Source organism: Schistocerca gregaria, chromosome 2, assembly GCF_023897955.1.
Source record: "Schistocerca gregaria isolate iqSchGreg1 chromosome 2, iqSchGreg1.2, whole genome shotgun sequence".
Classification (NCBI taxonomy): domain Eukaryota; kingdom Metazoa; phylum Arthropoda; class Insecta; order Orthoptera; family Acrididae; genus Schistocerca; species Schistocerca gregaria.
Window position 1 is genome coordinate 423,774,798 of NC_064921.1, and position 21,977 is coordinate 423,796,774.

The 21,977-nt window shown below is 45.7% G+C and overlaps 1 protein-coding gene and 1 non-coding gene across 3 annotated transcripts in view; one reads left to right on the forward strand and one right to left on the reverse strand.

The window, feature by feature from the left end:
* LOC126323887 (nipped-B-like protein A) overlaps positions 1-21,977 on the forward strand; it is a 486,440-nt gene that overhangs the window by 205,143 nt on the left and 259,320 nt on the right. For both annotated transcript variants that reach the window (XM_049994805.1, XM_049994812.1), the window contains exons 13-15: positions 19,325-19,479; positions 19,790-20,011; positions 20,274-20,508. In XM_049994805.1, the coding sequence (XP_049850762.1) occupies positions 19,325-19,479; positions 19,790-20,011; positions 20,274-20,508 (612 nt within the window). The remainder of the gene's footprint in view (positions 1-19,324; positions 19,480-19,789; positions 20,012-20,273; positions 20,509-21,977) is intronic.
* On the reverse strand, positions 13,617-13,691 carry Trnas-cga (transfer RNA serine (anticodon CGA)). Its single transcript has one exon. It is a non-coding gene; the product is annotated as a tRNA-Ser (tRNA).

Below are 21,977 nucleotides of genomic sequence, written 5' to 3' on the forward strand. Positions count from 1 at the left end.
CATTTACATAGGCCACACTCCGTTTAAGCAGCATATATGCAGCACAGCTCGTTGTTACATGCTGCGGCAGAAACAAAGCACATGGCTTCCTCACAAAATAATGCCACGAGGACAGCTTCAGGACCCTGCTGCAGGTTCAGGGGTAAGAATAGGCCCGCATTATTCCTACCTGTCATAAGAGGCGACTAAAAGGAGTTTCCACTGTTTCGGCCTGTAATGTGAGGGTCCCCTAAGGTGTTTGACCACGGAGTTGGACTTACACCGAGCTTCCGGCCACATCAGCTGCAGTGTGTTCTGGGTAGCATACATTCCCTCCATTGTGCACTTCCATCTTTGCCCTCGTGATATACATGGATATTCGACAACCGACATCCAGCACGGTAGCCAGTCCATTGTAGTGGGGTCGTCATGTACCCTCTTGGTGGTAGCCCCTGACTACACAGGGATCGCACTGCTGATGCCTGAGCTGCTACCTCCCCACGTATGCCACGGAGTAGATGCCTATCCCTCTGGGGCTTCAGGACTCTCAGCAAAGGCCATCCTGCCAGGTGGTCTAATCAAAACAGCATCCTCTGCCCAGTCATGGAGGTTGCTCGCTTGTGACAAGTTGGAGGATGTTTCAGTTACCATCACACTCCATATGAGTCTAAATATGGTCGAGGGTACTATATTCCACAGTCAGACGATGAACTATGCGCCAACCTAGAATGACGAGGTGTTCACTTTGTCCAACGCATCAAAGTTCCGAGGGATAATCAGGTAGCCACCGGTGCCTTCATCTAGGCCTTCGAGGTTGATGTCTTACCCGAAAAGGTTAAGGTGATGGTTTACCGCTGTGATGTGAAGCCATATACCCCTCCTCCGATGCGTTGTTTTAAATGCTGGAAGTTTGGGCATATGTCATCCCAATGTACTTCCGGCATCACGTGTCGAGATTGTGGACGTCCTTCACATCCCAGTGCTCCATGTGTTCCGCCTCCCATCTGTGTTAACTGCGGGAACACCATTCCCCCTGCTCACCATACTGCCTGGTATTCCAGAAAGAATGGAAGATCATGGAATATAAGACCCTGGACCGCCTGACCTACACTGAGGTCAAGCAGAACTATGACAGGCTACATCCGTCAGAATCCACCGGCTGCCTTGATTGACTTCACTCCCTGTTGCTCCTGCTCCATCTGCTTCAGGAGCAATACCCCCCCCCCCCCCCCCTCCCCCAACCATCGGGCCATCGGGGACATCAGTTCCCACTTCCCAACCGGAAAGGCATAAGACTTCTTCGGCTCCTCTCGCCAGGAAGGGGCCCCTTGGGGACCTCCTTTCGCAAGTTCCAACCAGCGGAAAAGCGGACACCCGCAAGTGACTTGAACAACCACCAGTCACTGGTTGTAGGGCCTCACGGTCGTCGTCCATCCCTGAGATTGACCCATGGAAGCCCTCCCAGCCTGAACCACCGAAGGCACAACGCGAGAAGCACAAAAAGGATGAGGTTTCCAAGAATCCCGACATTGCGGTGGCACCCGTCCCACCGCTTCTTACAAGCTCAGCGTCTCAGGCGTCTGCTGAAGATCTGGATCTTGCCAGACCTTCGGTCGCAATGGGTGTCGCTCGCACAGGTACTGAACCGGTGGCAGCAAGTGACCCAGCGGCGTAGTCTGCCTCCCCAGTCCCTTCACGCCTTTCTCAGCCATGAACAATATGTCATCCTCCAGTGGAACTGCGGCGGTTTCTTCCACCGTCTTGCTGATCTCCAACAACTTCTCAGCCTTCACTCTTTTTTCTACATTGCTCTTCAAGAAACTTGGTTTACAGCGATGCGAACCCCCGCCCTCCCTGGCTATCAGGGTTATTATAAGAACTGGGCAGCTTATTAAAGGGTATCTGGTGGTGTCTGCATCTATGTCCTTTACTCTCTTCACAGCGAGTCTGTCCCTCTACAAACACCTTTAGAGACTGTCGCTGTTCGGGTGTGGACACAACAGGCTGTTACTGTCTGCAGTCTCTATCTTCCACCAGATGGTGATGTCCCGCAGCATGTCCTGGCTGCACTGATAGCCCAATTGCCGCCACCTTTCCTGTTACTGGATGACTTCAATGCCCATAACCCTCTGCGGGGTGGGTCAGTGACAACAGGTTGAGGCGCCACTGTTGACACAACTCGAGCTTTCAATTTTAAATGATAGTGCCTTCACACATTTCAGTGTGGCGCATGGCACGTACTCAGCCATTGACCTTTTGATCTGCAGCTCTAGCCTCTTACTGTCTGTCCAATGGAGTGTGTATGACGACCTGTGTGGTAGTGACCACTTCCTGATCTTTCTGTCACTGCCACAGTGTCACTCTTCTGGGTGCCCTTGCAAGTGAGTGGGAATTACACAGTGCCCTAGCTGCTTGCCCTGATCGCATCCACTGTCAGATGCTGAAACACCTCTCAGTGGACTGCCAGCGACACCTCCTCGACCTTTACAATGGTATCTGGGGTATCTGAGTCAAAGGTGAGTTTCCGTCACAGTGATGGGAAAGCATTGTTATCCCTGTTTTTAAACCTGGCAAGAACCCATTGGAGGTGGACAGCTGCCGCTCCATTAGCCTCACCAACAACACATGGTGAGCTGGCGATTGAGTTGGGTACTTGAGTCTCTGGGCCTTCTGGCTCCATCTCAGGGTGGGTTCCGTAAAGGCCGCTCTGCTGCCGACAATCTGGAGAGTCTGGAGTCAGCCATCTGAATGGCCTTTGCCTGCCATCAGCACCTCGTCGCTGTTTTGTTTGACATGCGGAAGGTGTACAATATGACATGGCACCATCACATACTCTCTATGCTTCATGGTTGAGGTCTTCGGGGTCCACTGCTGATTTTCCTATGAAATTTTCTGTCTCATTGTACCTTCCGCTTGCAAGTTGCGGCCTCCCATAGTTCCTCCTGAGTTCAGGAGAACAGGGTATCACAGGGATCTGTCCTAAGTGTCTGCCTCTTTTTACTTGCAAGTAATGGGCTCGCTGTGGTGGTGGGAATGTGTGTCTCAGCTTCCTTGTATGCTGATGACTTCTGCCTCTTCTATAGTTTCATTGGCATTGCAGCTGCTAAACATCAGCTGCAGGGCGCTATCGGCAAGGCGGAGTCTTGGGCTGTAGCGCATGGCTTCCAGTTTTCGGCTGCCAAGACCTGCATTATGCATTTTTGCCGGCGACGAACAGTTCACCCTGAGCCGTGGATTTATCTTGCCGGTGAACTTCATGCTGTGGTGGAGACACTTTGGTTTTGGAGTGTGGTTTTTGATGCCCGGTTGACTTGGCTCCTACAAATTCGGCAGCTTAAGCAGATGTGTTGGCTTCAATTTAATGCTCTGTGGTGCTTGAGCCACACCAGCTGGGGCGCCGACCCATCTACCCTCTTATGGCTCTAACAGACATTAATCCTATCCCATCTGGATTATGGGAGCCTGGCTTATGGTTCAGCATCCCCATCCGTGTTGCGGGTGCTGGACCCCATCCTTCACAGCAGGATCCAACTTCCCACTGGTGCTTTCCGGACCAGCCCTGTGGGCAGCATACTTTTGGAGGCAGGTGTCCCTCCACTGTGGTTACGGCACAAATGTTTACTGGCTGCTTATGTTACACGTGTTTGTAGCTTGCCCAGGCATCGTAATTATCGTCTACTGTTCCCTCAGTTGGTTGTTCATCTCCCAGAACGTCGGCTCGCGTCGGGTAGTACGGTAGCAGTCCACGTCAGAGAGCTTCTCTCCAGGCTTGGGGTTTTCCCTCTTCCACCTCCTTTCCAGGCCCCTCTGCATACACCCCCATGGTGTGCACCCCGCCCTTGCCTTTGGCTTGAATTGGCACAAGGCCCGAAGGACTCAGTCCCTCCGGAGGCCTCCTGCTGCCGTTTTATTTCCTTCCTTGCCACGTATCAGTGCTCTGGCATTGTTTACACTGATGGTTTGATGGTTGCTGGTCGTGTTGGTTATGCTCTCACTCCAGGGGACCATTACGAACAATATTCATTGCCAGCTGGCTGCAGCGTTTTCACTGCTGAGCTGGTCACCATTTTTCGTGCCCTAGAGTACATCCGCTCCTGCTCAGGTGAGTCCTTCATTATCTGTAGCAACTCCCTGAGCGGTTTACGAGCTATCGACCAGTGTTTCCCTTGCTCTCGTCTGGTGCTAGCTATCCAGGAGTCCCTCCATAGTCTTGCCTATTGCAGCCACTCTGTGGTCTTTGTGTGAACCCCAGGCCATGTTGGGATACCAGGCAATGAACATGTAGACCGTGTGGCCAAACAGGCCACCAGTAAACCATGTCTGGACGTTGGCCTCCTAGAGACTGATTTGCGAGCATTCTTACACCCCAAAGTTTTTGCGCTTTGGGATGCTTAATGGCGTGATCTGACCACACCCAATAAACTCCATGCTATCAAGGAGACGATGACTGTGTGGCGGTCATCCATGCGAGTCACTTGCAGGGCCTCAGTTGTCCTTTGTCGGTTCCGCATTGTCCACACCCGGCTGACGCACAGTTATTTACTGTGTCTTGAGGACCCGCCTCTATGTTGCTGTGGGGCGGCTTTGACGGTGGTCCACGTTTTGTTGGCCTGTCCCCTTTTAGCTGTGCTCAGGCAGTCATTTGCGCTGCCTGATACGTTCCCTGCCCTTTTAACAGATGATACTGCCATGACAGGCTTAGTTTTGTGTTTTATTCGGCAGGGGGCTTTTATCACTTACTCTAAGTGTTTGTCTTTTTTGGTGTTGAGTCTGGCCTTTGGCCTACGATTTTAGACTGAGTTTTTAATGTGTTTCTCTGTGGTTGGCTTTTCCTTTTTTGTCTCTATGATTGGCCAACCACTGTCACACTCTGTGTGATTTGAATTCCTTTTGTCTGGTCTCTGTCTAAGTATTTCTTGTCCTGTGTCGTCTGTCGTCTTTTCCATTGTTTGTTTTTATTCTGTGTGGGTGTTTGAAATTTTGAAAAAAGGGACCGATGACCATAGCAGTCTGGTCCCTTTAATCCCCCAAACCAACCAACCAAAAGCTTCAGGGAGCAAGATGAGAGAACAAGGTATATATGACCCGGGAGATCCGGGAAAAACTCGGTAATTTTTTCATCCTGGAGAAAACTGGGAAAAACCCAGGAATTTTTCATTGTTTCACTTTTCAGTTAAATTTTTTTGATTTTGACTGGTAAGAACCAATACTCTAACAAAGGATATTACTGTATCCTGCTACTGCAGAATAATAATGCGCCCTATACAACCATAAAACAGTGCTCATACAAGTGCCTGCCAAGAGCAAAGTGTGTCAAAGTCCTTAGAAAGACTACATAGTGCTTCATAACAACAAGTTGCCCCCGATGAGCGTGACGTGACAACTGTTTAAATTAGCGGTATATTGATAATTTTTACTTGTGGACCATCTGACAGCAACTGAATAAAACACAATTTTAGTGCCATAAGTGTTTTGCCTTTATTTTCTGCAAGGCATCGTCAGTGGCAGATTGCGTGGACAATTTCTTACATATTACGCTCCTGGTGCATTTTTGGTGTTTTTCTTCTTCAAAAATGGTTCAAATGGCTCTGAGCACTATGGGACTTAACATCTACGGTCATCAGTCCCCTAGAACGTAGAACTACTTAAACCTAATTAACCTAAGGACATCACACAACACCCTGTTACCACGAGGCAGAGAAAATCCCTGACCCTGCCGGGAATCGAACCTGGGAACCCGGGCGTAAGAAGCGAGAACGCTACTGCACGACCACCAGCTGCAGACTTTTCTTCTTCTGATGAATGCCAATTTGCGATTTTTCCCCACATTCCACACTGGACACTGGACACTTGTTTCAATGGAGTGGCACTAAAATTGTGTTTTATTCAGTTGCTGTCAGATGGTCCATAATTAAAAGTTATCAATGTACCGTTACATTATATGCAACTGAGGAAGACAGGACTACAAAAGTTGAAGATGTTTAAATTATATTTGTTTGAGCAGTTGCGGGCGGGCTCTTGAGCTTGCGTAGTTTCGTGTGTGAGTAGTACCTTCTCGCGCTTCTGGTTATAGAAGTGTGGCTGGGCGCCACTACTTAATATTGCCCCGGTTCGGAAATATAGTAAATCTGGGGCTGATGCACACAGCAGTTTGAGTTGTGGTGAGGAGGTGGGTCGTCTGCACGTGACCTATGTTTACGTTCAGTGATTTTGTTGTTTCCTTTTCATTTATTGCTCTCACGTTAAATGATATCAAAACGGATTTTTGTGACCGGGAGCTATTAAATGAATTAAAATACGTTCGTATAATTACAGAAGGCTAAAATATGTTATTAGTTTCAGATTTCATTTACATCTTTCTGACAGGCAAGCATTAATCGCCTTGCAGAACAATGAAGCTATTTTTGCCGGTTTGCTAAAGAGATTTGGCTTTTATTAATCTTTTCTGCTGAGGCAGTCAATTTATTTGGAACTAATTGTTTTATTTCACGCTATTGGCTAGTTTCAACTGTTCGCTGTATTTCAAGTGCACGTATTTCATTATGCCATAATAAAAAACTAAGCACGAGTTAATACAGCCGACCAGTGTGACCGAGAGGTTCAGTCTGGAACCGCGCGACTGCTATGGTCGCAGGTTCGAATCCTGCCTTGGACATGGATGTGTGTCATGTCCTAAGGTCAGTTAGGTTTACATAGTTCTAAGTTCTAGAGGACTGATGACCTCAAGATGTTAAGTCCCATAGTGCCAGAGCCATTTGAACCATTTGAGATAATACAGTACTGGTACTCCAAGAAAATACGAATGTGCTTTTTAAGCTGAATTATGTATTTTAGTATGGTTCATGAAATTCCGATGCTCTTGAAGTATCCTCTAATGTCTTGTTTCTTTTATGACATAATGTAAGATCTTTTAATGTTTTACAAGTACAAACATATGGACTTCCTGCGTCATCATAGCTGCGCCAGCTGGTGACACATGTTATCTGGTGCTCTCTTGCAGATGCTGAAACAAACTTATTTCTAACAGATCACGGGAAAATATTGCACATGGTGGTTTGTAAAGCGTTACATTCAAAGCAGATTTCCTTTTGTGCACGATGAGCTATGTGCGAGAATATACGATGAATTTCTTAAATCACAAAGCGTTTGACTCTCATTTAAAAATAAACTCTTTGAGGATGACCTTCTAGAAGGATTTTGAGCCCAAAAGATCAGATATTTATGTTGTTATTAAATATTTTACTGGCACATTTGTGTGATGTATCTTAAAGTGTAACATGCACGAAAAAGATCAACGTTATATGTGGAAGCTTAGTTTCTCTTCCAGCTTGTTAATCTTAGTGTCCAATATTATATGTGAATGCTATGTATATTAATTTAAACCATTAACTTTCCGTGTTTGTGTGTTCGAGCTACTTAACAGTGACATTGCTGTTGGCTGACTACATCACGTGTCCTATGCTCTGAATATCCACTGTCATTGGCTGGCGAGATCACGTGGCATGAGCTATGACTGGCTTACAAAAGCAGTCTCGATTTCAATGCTTCAGAAAGTGACATGCAGTGTCTGGTGGAAATTCAAATTTATACCTTCGTAACATGAAAATATGCAGCGTACATGTTGCTGCACAACAAATGTCTTTCAAAACATCTTTTTCCCCCTGAGTTTCGTTTTCTAAAGTGCTGGGAAGTTCTACTACAGTATATAGAAAAGTAAACATTCAAAGGATTGATGAGTTTTACAGTGCCAAAGAAGAGTATACTGTCAGTTAATACGGAAAAACTCTATTTTCACCCGGGAGAAGATGCATTTCTAACCGGGAAATCGGGGAAATATCTGGGAATTTTTTTTCCTTATCCACGTATACGCCTTGGGGAAGCTACTTGAACCTCTCCACCTATTTACAGGCTAATACCTCAGATAAAAACATAGACTGTACATGCCTTATCTTCTTCAAGTAAAACCCAGTACTCAGCCTAGCAGCTCTGAAGGCCTACTATATGGTATGGACATTTATGACGGCCGCTAGCTGGCACTGCTGCAACTGCGGACACTGCAGTCGACGATGTGATGATGATGATTAGACCCATACTCCTTTGCAGAGCGTAAGGGAGCGACGTGGGAGACTCACGCCTCCTTACTAGGCAAGGTCCTAGTAGAGGTGGTTTGCCATTGCCTTCCTCCGACCTTAATGAGGATGAATGATGATGATGAAGACGACACAACAACACCCAGTCATCTCGAGGCAGGAAAAATCCCTGACCCCGCCGGGAATCAAACCCGGAACCCCATGGTCGGGAAGCGAGAACGCTACCATGAGACCACGAGCTGCGGATGATGTAAGAACTGCTATAAGCCACGCCTGTCCGGCCGGCCCATCAACGCTTGCAGCTGCTCTATATAAAACCAGCAGCATGGCTGCTCCCCCATTAGTTGTGATTTCTCTGCATGACTGTATAAATCTTGTCTTGGTGTTGAATTCACTATGTCTTTGTAATCGATATTGCTTTGGATTTGATATTCTGCCGTGCTGTCTGCTTTTCTGCCATTCTCTCATGTTGTCCACCTGTTGTTCTCTGATGACAAGATGAAGACGCTCTTGGCCAGTCGACCAACCACAGCTGTTTCTGAAATTATTCCCAGTTTTGTCCGAGTCAAGTGGCACAGCCTGATGCAACAAATCACATGTGTCACAGGATAGTGCTTGAACTTCAGGCAGTTGATTCTCAGGGAGATTCTTCAATGTCTATGTTGTTTATCACCCTCATGATTGCAACCCATAGCATCCATTTCAAGGTGAACATAGGAACTACTCTTTCTTTGCTCAATCTTCACGTGTGTGCTTGTCTTGATTCCTCTGACTTTGCCCAGCTCTTTTGTACATCGGTCACCTATAGTGACAGTTGGATTCCTCTCCCACATCAATTCACAGACAATGTTATATACAAACAGGTCGTCCAGTTGGTAACTCTGTTTGCTGTTGGTAGTCATTCAGCTGGCAACATTTTTGGTCTCAGTACCTTCTTAGTGTTTGGATTCTCCATCACTGACGAAGTTTGGATCAATTGCGATATGGTTCTCTTCTACGAGCTCATCAGCTTCTCTTCCACCATCGCATCTCTGTTTGAACCCAACCTGAGGTGTACCATAGATTTCCAGGCCTATAACTCCTTATGTGTAGATGCTGTGCCCCATTTCTGCTGAGCACAACCACTTCGTGTCTCATTATGGGTGGCAGTTAAGCAAAAACTTAGTGGCCTCCACCGCAGTTGAGGTAATTGATCCTATCAAAAACAGTACATGGGTTTACACCTGTGGTGGTGGTAAAAAAAATTAAAAATTAAAAAAAAAATAACAACAGTGGCTCTCTGCAGCTGTGTGGAGATTTTAAATCGATAGTCAATGCCCAGGCACAAGTGGAAACCTACCCCATGCCACATTAAGAGGACCTCCTCACTAGGCTTGTTGGAGGTCAATATTTCTCTAAGATACACTTTGCTCATGCATATTTGCATAGCACCCTGGATGAGGAATTGCAGAGCATAGTCATCAACACTCCCTCTGGCTTATACAAATACAAGCATTTTGGATCTCTTCCACTCTGACGGTTTTCCAGAGATACCTGGAACAGTTAACCATATCCATTCCTGCTTGTGCTATCTATCTAATGGACCTAATTGTCATGGGATTAAGTGGAATACCTCAGCCACTTGCTCAGTAAATACGGGATCCACCGCACTGACCATAACATTTTTGCCATTGGCTCTCAATCTCATCCTAAAAACCTACAGGAGCTGCAGTCTTTTTTGGGGAAGGTAAATTATTATTCTAAGTTCCTTCCACAGGTAGCGTACATGGTGCATCTGCTAAACCAGCTGCGTAAGGTGTTCAGTGCAAGTGGACAGCTGCCTGTGAGCATGCTTTCACACAACTGAAGTGTCTGGTGCACTCAGCGCCCTGCCTTATGCCCTTTACTCCATTGTGTTGATGGGTTTCGTCAGTGGATGCCTCTCCTTATGGCACTGTCGCAGTACTGACGCATTGGAATGTTGACAGTATGGAACTCCCAATTACCTGTGCATCATAGATGCTGACACCCACTCTAAACAACTACTCAGGTCAAGAAAGAGGCTTTGGTGATCATCTGTACCTTTAAGAAGTTACATGTTTACATTTTCGGGACCAATTTTACCCTCATTACCCCCTGCAGGTCCTTAGAATGGGCCCCAGTTATCCCTGCCTGTCATAAGAGGCGACTAAAAAGAGTCTCACACTTTTCAGCCCTGCAATTCAGGTCCCATTTTATCGTTTGACCTGCCACTTTCCAAAGTATACAGAAGTGCGGGCCATATGGGGGGGATGCCTTACGTGATGCATGAGCTACCCATAGTGCCCTTAGATTTGATCTCCTGAACCTCTTGTGATGGCTTTGCATCTCCACCTGCAATTCAACTATTTGGCCGAGGACACTTTCCGGGGTATGTCACTTTCTTCCATTGTCTCCTGTTCTCTTTCACCCCCATGATGGTATTGGGTTTCTTTGCACCCAATATCCAGTACAGTGGCCAGTTCGTTGTGGTGGGGCCGTCATGTACCCATTTTGTGGTAGCCCCCTGACAACACAGGGATCACACTGCTGATGCCTGAGCAGTAAACTCCCCACATATGCCAAGGAGGACTTCTGACAATGGCCATCATGCCAGGTGGCCTTTGCTGTTTCTGGTGCCTGTGGGGAGAATGCCTGATTGGAGTGGGTGGCATCAGGGCTGATCATCCGCAATGAAGTGGACTAAGTCATCTCGTGCTGGTGACTGTATGGCGCCAGCAGTCTCTAAGAAGGGCAAGATCAAGTACAGTGCTGACAGATATTACCCTAAATCGTTTGCCTCCCTCACTACACTATGGGAGGAAAGTAGGACTACAGAAAGAAGAGAGCCACATTTGCCTCAATATGTAGTATGTAGTAGAATGAACGGGGACTCCTTTCTATCTATGAAGCCTCAGTTTTTTGTTGAACATCTTGAGGATAACTTTGGGGAAGTGACAGCGCTGTCCAATATGAGAAGCAATGTAGTCTTGATTCAGACAGCATCCCCAGCCCAGTCCCAAGCATTACTCGTTTGTGACCAGCCTGGTGATATCCCTGTTTCTGTCACTCCCCATAAAAGCCTGAACATGGTCCAGGGGATAATTTTCCATAGGGACCTCCTCTTGCATGCAACAACGAGCTCCACACCAATCTAGAATGGCGGGGTGTTCATTTCATCCTGTGCATTTATCGGGGACCAAAAGACAACAATGTTGCCTTCATCTTGGTCTTTGAGTGTGATTTATTACCTGAAAAGGACAAGGTGTTGGGTTACCGCTGTGATGTTAAACCATGCATCCCTCCCCCTATGCAGCGGTTTAAGTGCTGGAAATTCAGGCACATGTGTTCCCACTGCACTTCCAATGCCACATGTCGAGACTGTGGACGTCCACTGCATCCACATACTCTCAGTGTGCCTCCTACCAGTTGTATCAACTGTGGAGAGCACCATTTGCCATGCTCACCAGACTGCAAGATTCTCCAGAAAGAAAGACAAATAATAGAATACAAGACCCTGGACTGACTGACCTACACTGAGGCTAAGAGAGAATATGAGAGACTACATCCTGAGCATATGAAGTCAACCTACGCAACCACTACAGTGGTTCTACCATCTTCCGTTCCAACACGTACAGTTGGCTCTCAGAGCTATCAGACTCCATCTGCCCCCTTGTTGGTGGGGGGCACTTCTCTCCCTGTTGCTCCTGCACAACCTATTTCAGGAGCAACCACCCCCCCCCCCCCCTCCCCCCAACCATTGGGGACGTTAGTCCCAACTTCTCAACTGGAGAAGCATAAGTCTTCTTTGGCTCCTCTTGCCAGGAAGGGATCCCGTGGGTCACTTCCTTCCCTGGTTCCTACCAGTGGCAAAGCTGACACTCACCAGTGGCTGAAGCAACCACACCTAGCTTGTCGTAGGGCTTCATGGTCTCCTCAGTCGCTGAGACTGAATCAGTGAAGCCCTCCCAGCTGGACAAACCTAAGGAGGAGCGAGAGAAACCTAAAAGAAAAGACCCTCAAGAACCATGCCACTGCGGTGGCACCCACACAACCACTACCTACAACCACTGTGTCCGAGGATGAGGTGGAGATTCTGGCATCCACTGAGGACCTAGATCTTGTGCCCTCAGACACAATGGATGTCAATTGCACAGGTACTCATTTAGTGGCAGTAGGTGACACTGATGCGTAGACTGCCTCATTGAATGTTTCATGTTTTCCCAGTCTCAAGATCAGATAGTCCTCCAGTGGAATAGCGGCAGTTTTTTCCACCACCTGGATGAGCTGTGGCAGCTATTAAGCTTTACAACTGCTTTCTGCATTGCCCCCCAGGAAACCTGGTTCCAGCAGTGCGGACCCCTGCCCTCCATGGCTATAAGGGATATTACAGGAACTGTAGCGACTATAATAGAGTGTTAGGTGGAGTTCGTGTCAATGTCATGTAGTGAACCTGCGCCCCGTCAAACACCTATTGAAGCTGTGGCTGTCAGGATAAGGATGATGCAGGAAATAACTGTCTGCAATGTATATCTTCCTCCAGATGGCGCAGTACCCTTGAACGCATTGGCTGCACTGATTAATCAACTCCCTAAACCTTTCCTGCTTTCGGGAGATTTTAACACCCATAACCCTTTGTGAGGTAGCACTGTGCTTACTGGCTGAGGTAGAGATAGAGATGTCAAAACTTTCCTGTCTCAACTCAACCTCCGCCTCTTAAATACAGGGGGCCCCCACACATTTCAGTGCGACTCGTCTCACTTACTTGGCCATTGATTTATCCTTCTGCAGCCCAGGACTTCTCCCATATGTCCACTGGAGAGCCCACAATGACTTATGTGGTAATGACCACTTTCTCATCTTCCTGCCACTGCCCCAGCACCATTCCCCCTGGACGTGTACCAAGATGGGCTTTAAACAAGGTAGACTGGGAAGCTTTCACCTCTGCTGTCACCGTTGTATCTCCCCCACATGGTACCATTGATGCAGTAGTTGGGCAGGTCACTAGAATGATCATTTCAGCGGAAAACACGACCCCTTGTTCTTTAGGGTGCCCCCGTTGAAAGTCAGTACCTCCATGGTCGCCGGAAATCGCTGAGGCCATTAAAGAGTGTCAGCAAGCTCTACAGTGGAATAAGCTGCACCCTTCCCGAGAGCACCTAATAGCTTTTAAACGGCTCCATGCCCACATTCGCTAGCTTATAAAAAGAAGGAAACAGGAGTGTTGGGAGAGGTACGTCTTGACCATTGGGTGCCGGCATGTTATCTACCGACAGAAACGCAATTGCCGAACACTTTGATGAGCACTATGCTCGAGCCTCTGCATCAGAGAATTATCCCCCAGCATTTCGCACCCTCAAACAGCAGATGGAAAGGAAAGCCCTCTCACTCACTGAACATCACAGTGAACCCTATAATTCTCCATTTACAGAGTTTTAGCCTCCTTAGCATCCTTGAACATTGCCCCGATGTAGCTCCTGGGCCAGATTGGATCCACAGTCAGATGATCAAACATCTCTCATACGAAACTTCCTGGCAGAGTAAAACTGTTTGCCGGGCCAAGACTCGAACTCGGGACCTTTGCCTTTCGCGGGCAAGTGCTCTACCAACTGAGCTACCCAAGCACGACTCACGCCCTGTCCTCACAGCTTTACTTCTGCCAGTACCTCGTCTCCTACCTTCCAAACTTCACAGAAGCTCTCCTGCGAAACTTGCAGAACTAGCACTCCTGAAAGAAATGATATTGTGGAGACTTGGCTGAGCCACAGCCTGGGGGATGTTTCCAGAATGAGAATGTCTAGAAGCGATATCTTCTCGTAATCTTCAACCGGTCCTGGTGCAATGGCATCTTTCCATCGCTATGGTGGGAGAGCACCATCATTCCTGTGCTCAAACCTGGTAAAAATCCACTTGATGTGGATAGCTATCAGCCCATCAACCTCAACAACGTTATTTGTAAGCTGTTAGAATGTATGGTAAGGTTTCAGTTGTATTTGGTCCTGGAGTCACATGGTCTACTGGCTCCATGCCAGGGCAGCTTCTGCCAGGGTCGCTCCACCATTGATAATCTAGTTTTCCTTGAGTCTGCCATCCAAACAGCCTTTTCCAGATGTCAACACCTGTTTGCCATCTTATTTTTGATTTATGAAAAGCTTACGACATGGCCTGGCAACCTCATATGCTTGCAACATTATATGAGTGGCGTCTCTGAGGCCCACTCCCTATTTTTATCCAAAATTTCCTATCACTCCGTACTTTCCATGTCCCAAGTTGGTGCCTACCATAGTTTCTTCCATATCCAGGAGAATGGAGTCCTGCAGGGCCCTGTATTGAGTGTTTCTCTGTTTTTAGTGGCCATTAATGGTCTAGCAGCAGCTGTTGGACCTTCAATCTCACCTTCTCTGTATGCAGAAAACTTCTGCATTTTGCACTGTTCCTCCAGTACTGGTGTTGCCGAGCGGTGCCTACAGCGAGCCATCTACAAGGCGCAGTCATGGGCTCTAGTCCACGGTTTCCAATTTTCAGCTGCGAAGTCGTGTGTCATGCACTTCTGTTGGCAACGTACTTTACCCGAAACCAGAAATCTATCTTAATGATGATCCACTCACTGTAGAGGAGATATATAGATTCTTAGGACTGGTTTTCAATGCCTGAATGACGTGGCTCCCTCATTTTTTTCAGCTGAAGTGGAAGTGCTGGCAGCACCTCAATGCCCTCCACTGCCTCAGCAGCACCAACTGGGGTGCAGATTGCTCTATGCTGTTCCAGCTCTACAGAGCCCTTATACAATACCGCCTTGACTATGGGAGTCTGGTTTATGATTTGGCGGCACCCTCAATGTTGCATTTGCCAGACCCAGTGCACCACTGTGGCATCTGCCCCTGGTAGCTGAGTGGTCAGTGTGACAGAATATCAGTCCTAAGGGCCCGGGTTCGATTCTCGGCTGGGTTGAAGATTTTCCCCACTCAGGGACTGGATGTTGTGTTTCTTAATCACCATCATTTCATCCCCACATCGGCTGAAGTGGCATAAAACCGAAAGATTTGCACCCAGCAAATGGTCTACCCAATGGGAGGCTCTAGTCATACAACTACAGTGGCGTTCACCTGGCAGCAGGAGCTTTTAGGATGAGTCTGGTGACCAGCGTTCTTGTGGAGGCTGGAGGCCTCCCATTGAAGGTTAGGCATGCACAACTACTCGCCATTTATGTTGCACACATTCATAGTTCTCCTGCGCATTCGAATTACCGTCTCCTTTTCCCATCCATGACAGCTCATCTTCCGCATCGGAGGCCCAGGTCAGGACTTACGATAGCCTTTACCACCTACACTCGGGGTCCATTCACATACATCTCACTGGTGTAGATCTAAGCCGAAGCTTCACCAGAATCTTTCACAATGTCCTAAGGACTCAGTTAAACCTGCAGCTTTCTGCTGTCACCTCCTCTCGATTGTTGACATGTACCGGGACCATGAAGTGGTTTACACTGATGTCTCAATGGCTGACAGTGACTTTGGCTTCATGTATGTTCTTGGAGAACATATTGAACATCACTCCTTGCCAGATAGCTGCATTGTTTAGGCTGCAGAGCTGGTAGACATTTCTCGTGCTCTGGAGCACATCCTCTCATGTTTTCGCGAGACATTTTTTCTCTGTACTGACTCCTTGAGCAGCCTGCAAGCTATTGACCAGTGCTACTCCTGCCATCCTTTAGTAGCGACCATCCAGGAGTCCATCCATGGCCTGGAACGGTCCAGTCATTACGTGGCCACATCGGAATCCCAAGAAATGAACTTGCCGACAGGCTGGCGAAACAGGCTACACGGAAACTGACCTGTGATCATTATTATGCCACAAGTTTTTTCAGCTTTGGTAGATGGAATGGCATAATCTCAGTACGCACAACAAACTGCGTGCCCTTAACGAGACTACAAATGTGTGGAAGACCTCCATGCGGGCCTCTCACAGGGACTCTGTGGTTCTCTGCCAGCTCCACATTGGCCATACGTGGCTAACACATGGCTACCTTCTCTGTCATGAGGACCCACCTCGGTTTCACTGTGGCTCACATATGACTGCCCTCCATATCTTGCTGGACTGTGTCTTTTTCACCTTCCCAGCATCCTATCTTGAGTGTTAGGTGACAATGCTTCAACAGCAGATTTAGTTTTACATTTTATTCATGAGGAGGGGTTTTTATCGTACCATCTAAGGGTGGGCATTTAGCCTTCTCTCTGAGGTCGCCACCCTACCTCCATTTTAACTGTGTCACACTTTCTTTGCATTTGTTTGCCTTGGTGGTCATCTTTACCCTACATGTGTTCATCTTGCCTTGTCTTTTTGGGGTGAACATTTTAATGTGTTGCAGAGTGGCTAGCTTATCCTCTTTTATTATTGCGATCAGCCAGCACAAACCATCTGCTCTGTGGTGTTGGGTGTTTTTGTATCTTGAGCCTTGCTTGCGTCAGGGAAAAGGGATTGATGACCCTGTAGTTTGGTCCCTTTACACCCCAAACCAACCAACCACTCAATCTTTACCCTCATTACTGACCACAAGTCACTTGCGCCTCTCTTGGCATTTCACTGACAGGGAATCTCATTTTTTCAGACTGATGAGGAAGGATGTCACACCTTAGATTGGTTTCCCTTTATGGCTACTCACATCACTGCAGGAAAGTGCTGCAACCCCATTTTGTTGTACATAATGCACTGTGTGCTCCATGGGTAGCCCACTTTTCTTTTATAAAGTCTGCTGATCCCAAGCACCGGGCCTGGATTCGCTTCTCCAACCACTTTTTCAACATTTCCGATATTCTCTTGCTTGACACAGAATTGGATACTCACCATGTTGTTATCCTGTCTACCCTGTGCCCACATGTCGTGAACCTCCTCCATCATTGGCATTGGATCATGCCACAGATGAAGGTTCTTGCGAAGTCAACTTCCTAGTGGTCGGGACAGAACAAAGAGGTGGATGCTGTAGTGAGCAGCTGTTCTGCTTGTTCCCAGCAGCAGGCAGCTCCTTCGCAGTCTTTTGCCCCCTGCTCCAACCCCCATCATCCATGGGTTTGCATTCTTCTGGACTTTGGTGGCTGCTTTTTGGAATCTATGTAACTCATTGTCATGGATGCTTATTATAACTGTCCACATATGGTCAGCATGGCATCCACAACCACCGATCCCATTCTCACTGCTCTTGTCGAGATTCTCACCATGACAGTGCTTTCCCAATTCCATTGTATTGGTAATGGGCTACTTTACATGGCAGCAGCTTTCAAAAAGTTCTGCACCTCCAATGGCATCAAGCATTTATTTAGTCCGCTGCCTCCAGTGGTGAAGCAGATCATGTGCCTCTGTGCGTGGCAGCCACATAGCTTTCTCCACCACCTGGTCCCACAGCTGATGGAACACCAGCACTTGCCCACTGGGCACTTTCTGCTGAACTGTGTGGGCACAATCTTGTTGGATGAGACCCTCATAGCTGCCGCCCACAGTGGTTGCCACGCACAGGTGGCGCCTTACAGTGGTGGAGACTCCGAGAGGTTTTGAGTACTGGTATATCAACAAGCTCTGTCCACACCTTCCAACTGTCCCACTACTGCTGCCACTTCATTCAGTCCTAGGAACACCCACTCTTGCCACTCCCACATGCCTCAAGGTACTACTTATGTTATCGGGCTCCAGCAGTGGTTTTTTGAGAATGCAGTCATGGAAGTGGAGGTCTCAGGGTACCTCCATCCTATCAGCCGTCCTTACCCACTACCCAAGAGCCCACAGCGCTGGGTGCCTTTTGAGTTTTCTTCCCTGTTGGTGGGTTTCTGTGCCAGGCCTCCACCCCTGCCACCTGTTCAGCTTCCCAGTATTGTCTGGGGCACTTCTGGAGTTACATGCCCATTTCAGGGGGGAGAGATCAGGTATCCTCGTCTGGCACATTTGAAAACCCGCAGGACAGTGTGGACATCAGTGATAACTGCTAGGTGGCACTACTGCAATTGCGGGTGCTGATGTACTCACCAGCTTAAGCCATGCCTGTCTGGCTGGCCTATCAGGGCGCGCAGCAGCACTGTAAAGCTCTGCATTTCTGTATAGATCTCACTACGCATTGTTGCCTTGGTTCTGAATTCGCGAATGTTTTAGTATTCAATCTTCTTATGTCCTTTGGACTTGTTATTCTGCGCAATGCCATCTCAGTTGTCTATCCTTCTCTCATGTTGTCCACCTGTTGTTCTCTGGCGACTCGCTGTCGACAGACTCAACCAGTCAGTCAATCAGTCAGTCAGACAGCCACTGCTGGTTCTGAAGTCGTGCCCTGACTTTTCTGATTCCAGTCACTATAGAGAACACAATCCATTTATGTCTTTTGTCATTAGTAATACTGCTGTTCCCCAAGAAATAGTGCATAGTGTGAATATAGCAGTAGGCCAACAGTCTTTAAAAAAAGAGAAAAGCTGCAAGAGCCTAACATTAATATATATAAATAAGTAAGGTCTGTTGTTACATGGGTAATGTGGTCAAGCTTAAGACTGAATGAAAGAACTTTCTGCTGGGCACCTAATATTAAATCAGTTCATTCTATACCCCTTACATAAAATATAAATCTTTGACTTCTTTCCTCATCCCTAAGATCCCTCTTGATACACTGCAACTTAGATCTTTCAAGTACATATTGGTGTAATGCCAGAATTTACAATATTGTTAAGTCTCAGCAAAAACTTCATGAACTGATCACCAATTGAATGTCAAAACTGAAGGATTTTTAGTTTGACACTTTGACACTGAACTGTCACATTTCGTGTGTGTGTGTGTGTGTGTGTGTGTGTGTGTGTGTGTGTGTGTGTGTGTGTGTGTGTGCGTGTGCGCGCGCGCAAGTGTATACCTATCCTTTTTCCCCCCTAAGGTAAGTCTTTCCGCTCCCAGGATTGGAATGACTCCTTACCCTCTCCCTTAAAACCCACATCCTTTCATCTTTCCTTTTCTTCCCTCTTTCCTGACGAAGCAGCTGCTGGTTGCGAAAGCTCGAAATTCTGTGTGTGTGTTTGTGCGTTTTATTTATTGTGCCTACCTACCGGCGCTTTCCCGCTTGGTAAGTCTTGGAATCTTTGTTTTTAATATATTTTTCCCATGTGGAAGTTTCTTTCTATTATATATAAAACCAGGTTTCTTTTCTAAAATGTGAAAATCTATAGCATTTCTTTCTGTGAAGTTATATGACGCTCCAGGATGTAATAAAGTAATTTGGGGTTTAATTTTTTTCTCAGAAAGTGTTCGGAAGCAAGTAATGGCTATGTTTTACAATATGTGGTTCAAAGGAGCAGCAGGTTCAGAATTACAGAAAAGAATGCACCATATCATAAGTACAGTTTCATCAGCTGGTGACATGGGAATTAAATACCTCAAGGAACTTCTGAAAAGTGTAAGTGTGATCAATATTTTCCTGTCAAATGCTATCAACTCTCCAGGGTTCCTATATCTGCTGTGATAAGTTCTATAAGCATGTTCTAAGTAAAATGATTTAGAATTCTACTGCATTCTTTTATAATTGGGGACCATGTCTTTTACGTGTTTCATTTAATCTTGTAAAAAAACATATGCATATTGACTTGCAATTTTAAACTTGTTATACTGATGGTAAAGTATTCTTTAAATGTAAATCACAAACTGTATGAAACTGTTATTTATTCTTCACGGATTTAGTTACTAAAAGTATCCTCATTATATCACAGATGAATGAACAATTTCTGCAAAGTAATGTCCGAGAAGCTTGCCTTGCTGAATGTGAACAGATTTTGGGTTGCATTATAGAAAATGTAGTAAATTATGGACAAACTGGTGTAGATAATCTCATTTGGAGTTTTCGTGTATTGTCTGTTATGGCTACAGTTTGGCCTCAGCTCTTCGTTCCTCACATTATCAATCTACATACTTATCTTAATTATCATTGTGAGGTAAGTTTAATGTATCCTCGTATTTTTCTTGGTTACAAGTATTTTAATCTTTTTGTTATCCCCATACTTTTCTTGATGACAAATATTTTAATTTTTTTGTTAATATTAGCCTCTAAGAACTTTAACACCCCTTGTGACTCTGATATAATCTTCCATGAAGCCATGGTAGCTATGATATGAATTATATTTACCAATTTCTGGTTGTTTAGTTTTAGTTGTTCAATATTTAATCCTATGATAACAATTTCTCATTACGTTACAGGCAGCTGAAAGTTACTATATAGTGAAAAGTGCTGCAGAAATTGTGGAAGCAGTGCTGCCATTAGTTGACTATCCAAGTGAAACATTTCTTTCTGATGTGGAAGAATGCTGTATCAGAAACATACTTCAGCAACATTATATCCTTGTGAAGTCTAGCATGTCATGTTTAGCTGCTGTTGTCAATAATGCTACCCATAATTATTCACTAATAAGGGACTGCTTCTGCAGATACTTCAGTGAGTATTCAAAATTTGCGAAGGATATAATGAGTTCCTTGTGTTATCACATACAAAATTTATTAGAGTCAGTTCATTATCTGCCCTAAAATCTTAATATTTCATTTGTAGTTCTTCAATTATCCTTTTGCTTTTTAGTAACAATGAACCAAAATCAAAGAGTACCTAAAAAGTCTCGAGATAAAGTAGAAGATGATGCTAGAGTAATCGTCATTCACTCCATTTCCCTTCACATGATGATATATAATGGCCATAGTGAGTGTAAAATGTTGAAATGCTGATATTTGTAACTCTTCTTCTATGTTTCCCTGTAAATAATTAATTGTGGCAAAACCATTAACAGAACTCTTGGGATAGAAAGGTCCCCAAAATGTAGGTATATACCTTCAGTTTCGATATAACGTTCTTTTGTGTCTCCCCCATCCCACCTCCATTTACCTCTCTCTCTCTCTCTCTCTCTCTCTCTCTCTCTCTCTCTCTCTCTCTCTCACGAGAGAGAGAGAGAGAGAGAGAGAGAGAGAGAGAGAGAGAGAGAGAGAGAGAGAGAGCGCAAGCTCTTCATTTGTTGCTGTTCATCCTTCTCTATGTTGGTATGAAAATAATTATAACTAAACAAGGAAATCATTAGCACACTATGTAATATGACTGTTTAATGTATCTTCATACTGTTTGAATCAAATAAAGCAGCAAACATATTGTGTGATTGTGAAACACACAGTAATGGCTGAAATGAAACACTGCAAATGTGTTGTTATGGCTGGGTTGGTAAAATGATAAATGCATTAAAGAAGCATCTTGCAGGCATCACAGTGTATTCTAAAGTGTTGCATTATATGATGTAATTTAGTCTGCACTTTATGGAGTCAGAATGACCAGTAGGCCCAGAAACTATTTTTGCCAAAAAGTTTCTCTGAAGAAGTGTGTTTTACTCTGAGTCTAATACCTCCACTAGACACATGGCCACGAAGCTCTCACTAAGTTAAAGTGATTAATATTGAAATAAGAGTTAATTTAGTAAATATTACATTGTAGACTAGTGCATTTACTTCTTCGCTACACTATCTATTGAAGGTTTCACTTTTCTGGGCATATTTATATTGAAAAGAAAGTTTTTTGTAGAGGCTAATAGTCATTAGTTGTATTTACATTTCAGGCATAAATTTTGGGTAAGTATAGATCTTTATTTTTGCGACTAGACTTAGTGGTTCAGAGTTAAATTACCTTGCGTCTGTCATACAAAGTTTAGCCGTGTTTAGTTACGTATTAGACAGGCTACAAAATTTCAGTACTCTTGTGCATAGCTATTCTCTGCTTTTGTGCAACCCACTCACACACACACACACACACACACACACACACACATATATATATATATATATATATATAGACACAAGCAGACATTTTCTGTCTGTCTGTCTATATATGCTGATGGATATGTGTGTGTGTGTGTGTGTGTGTGTGTGTGTGTG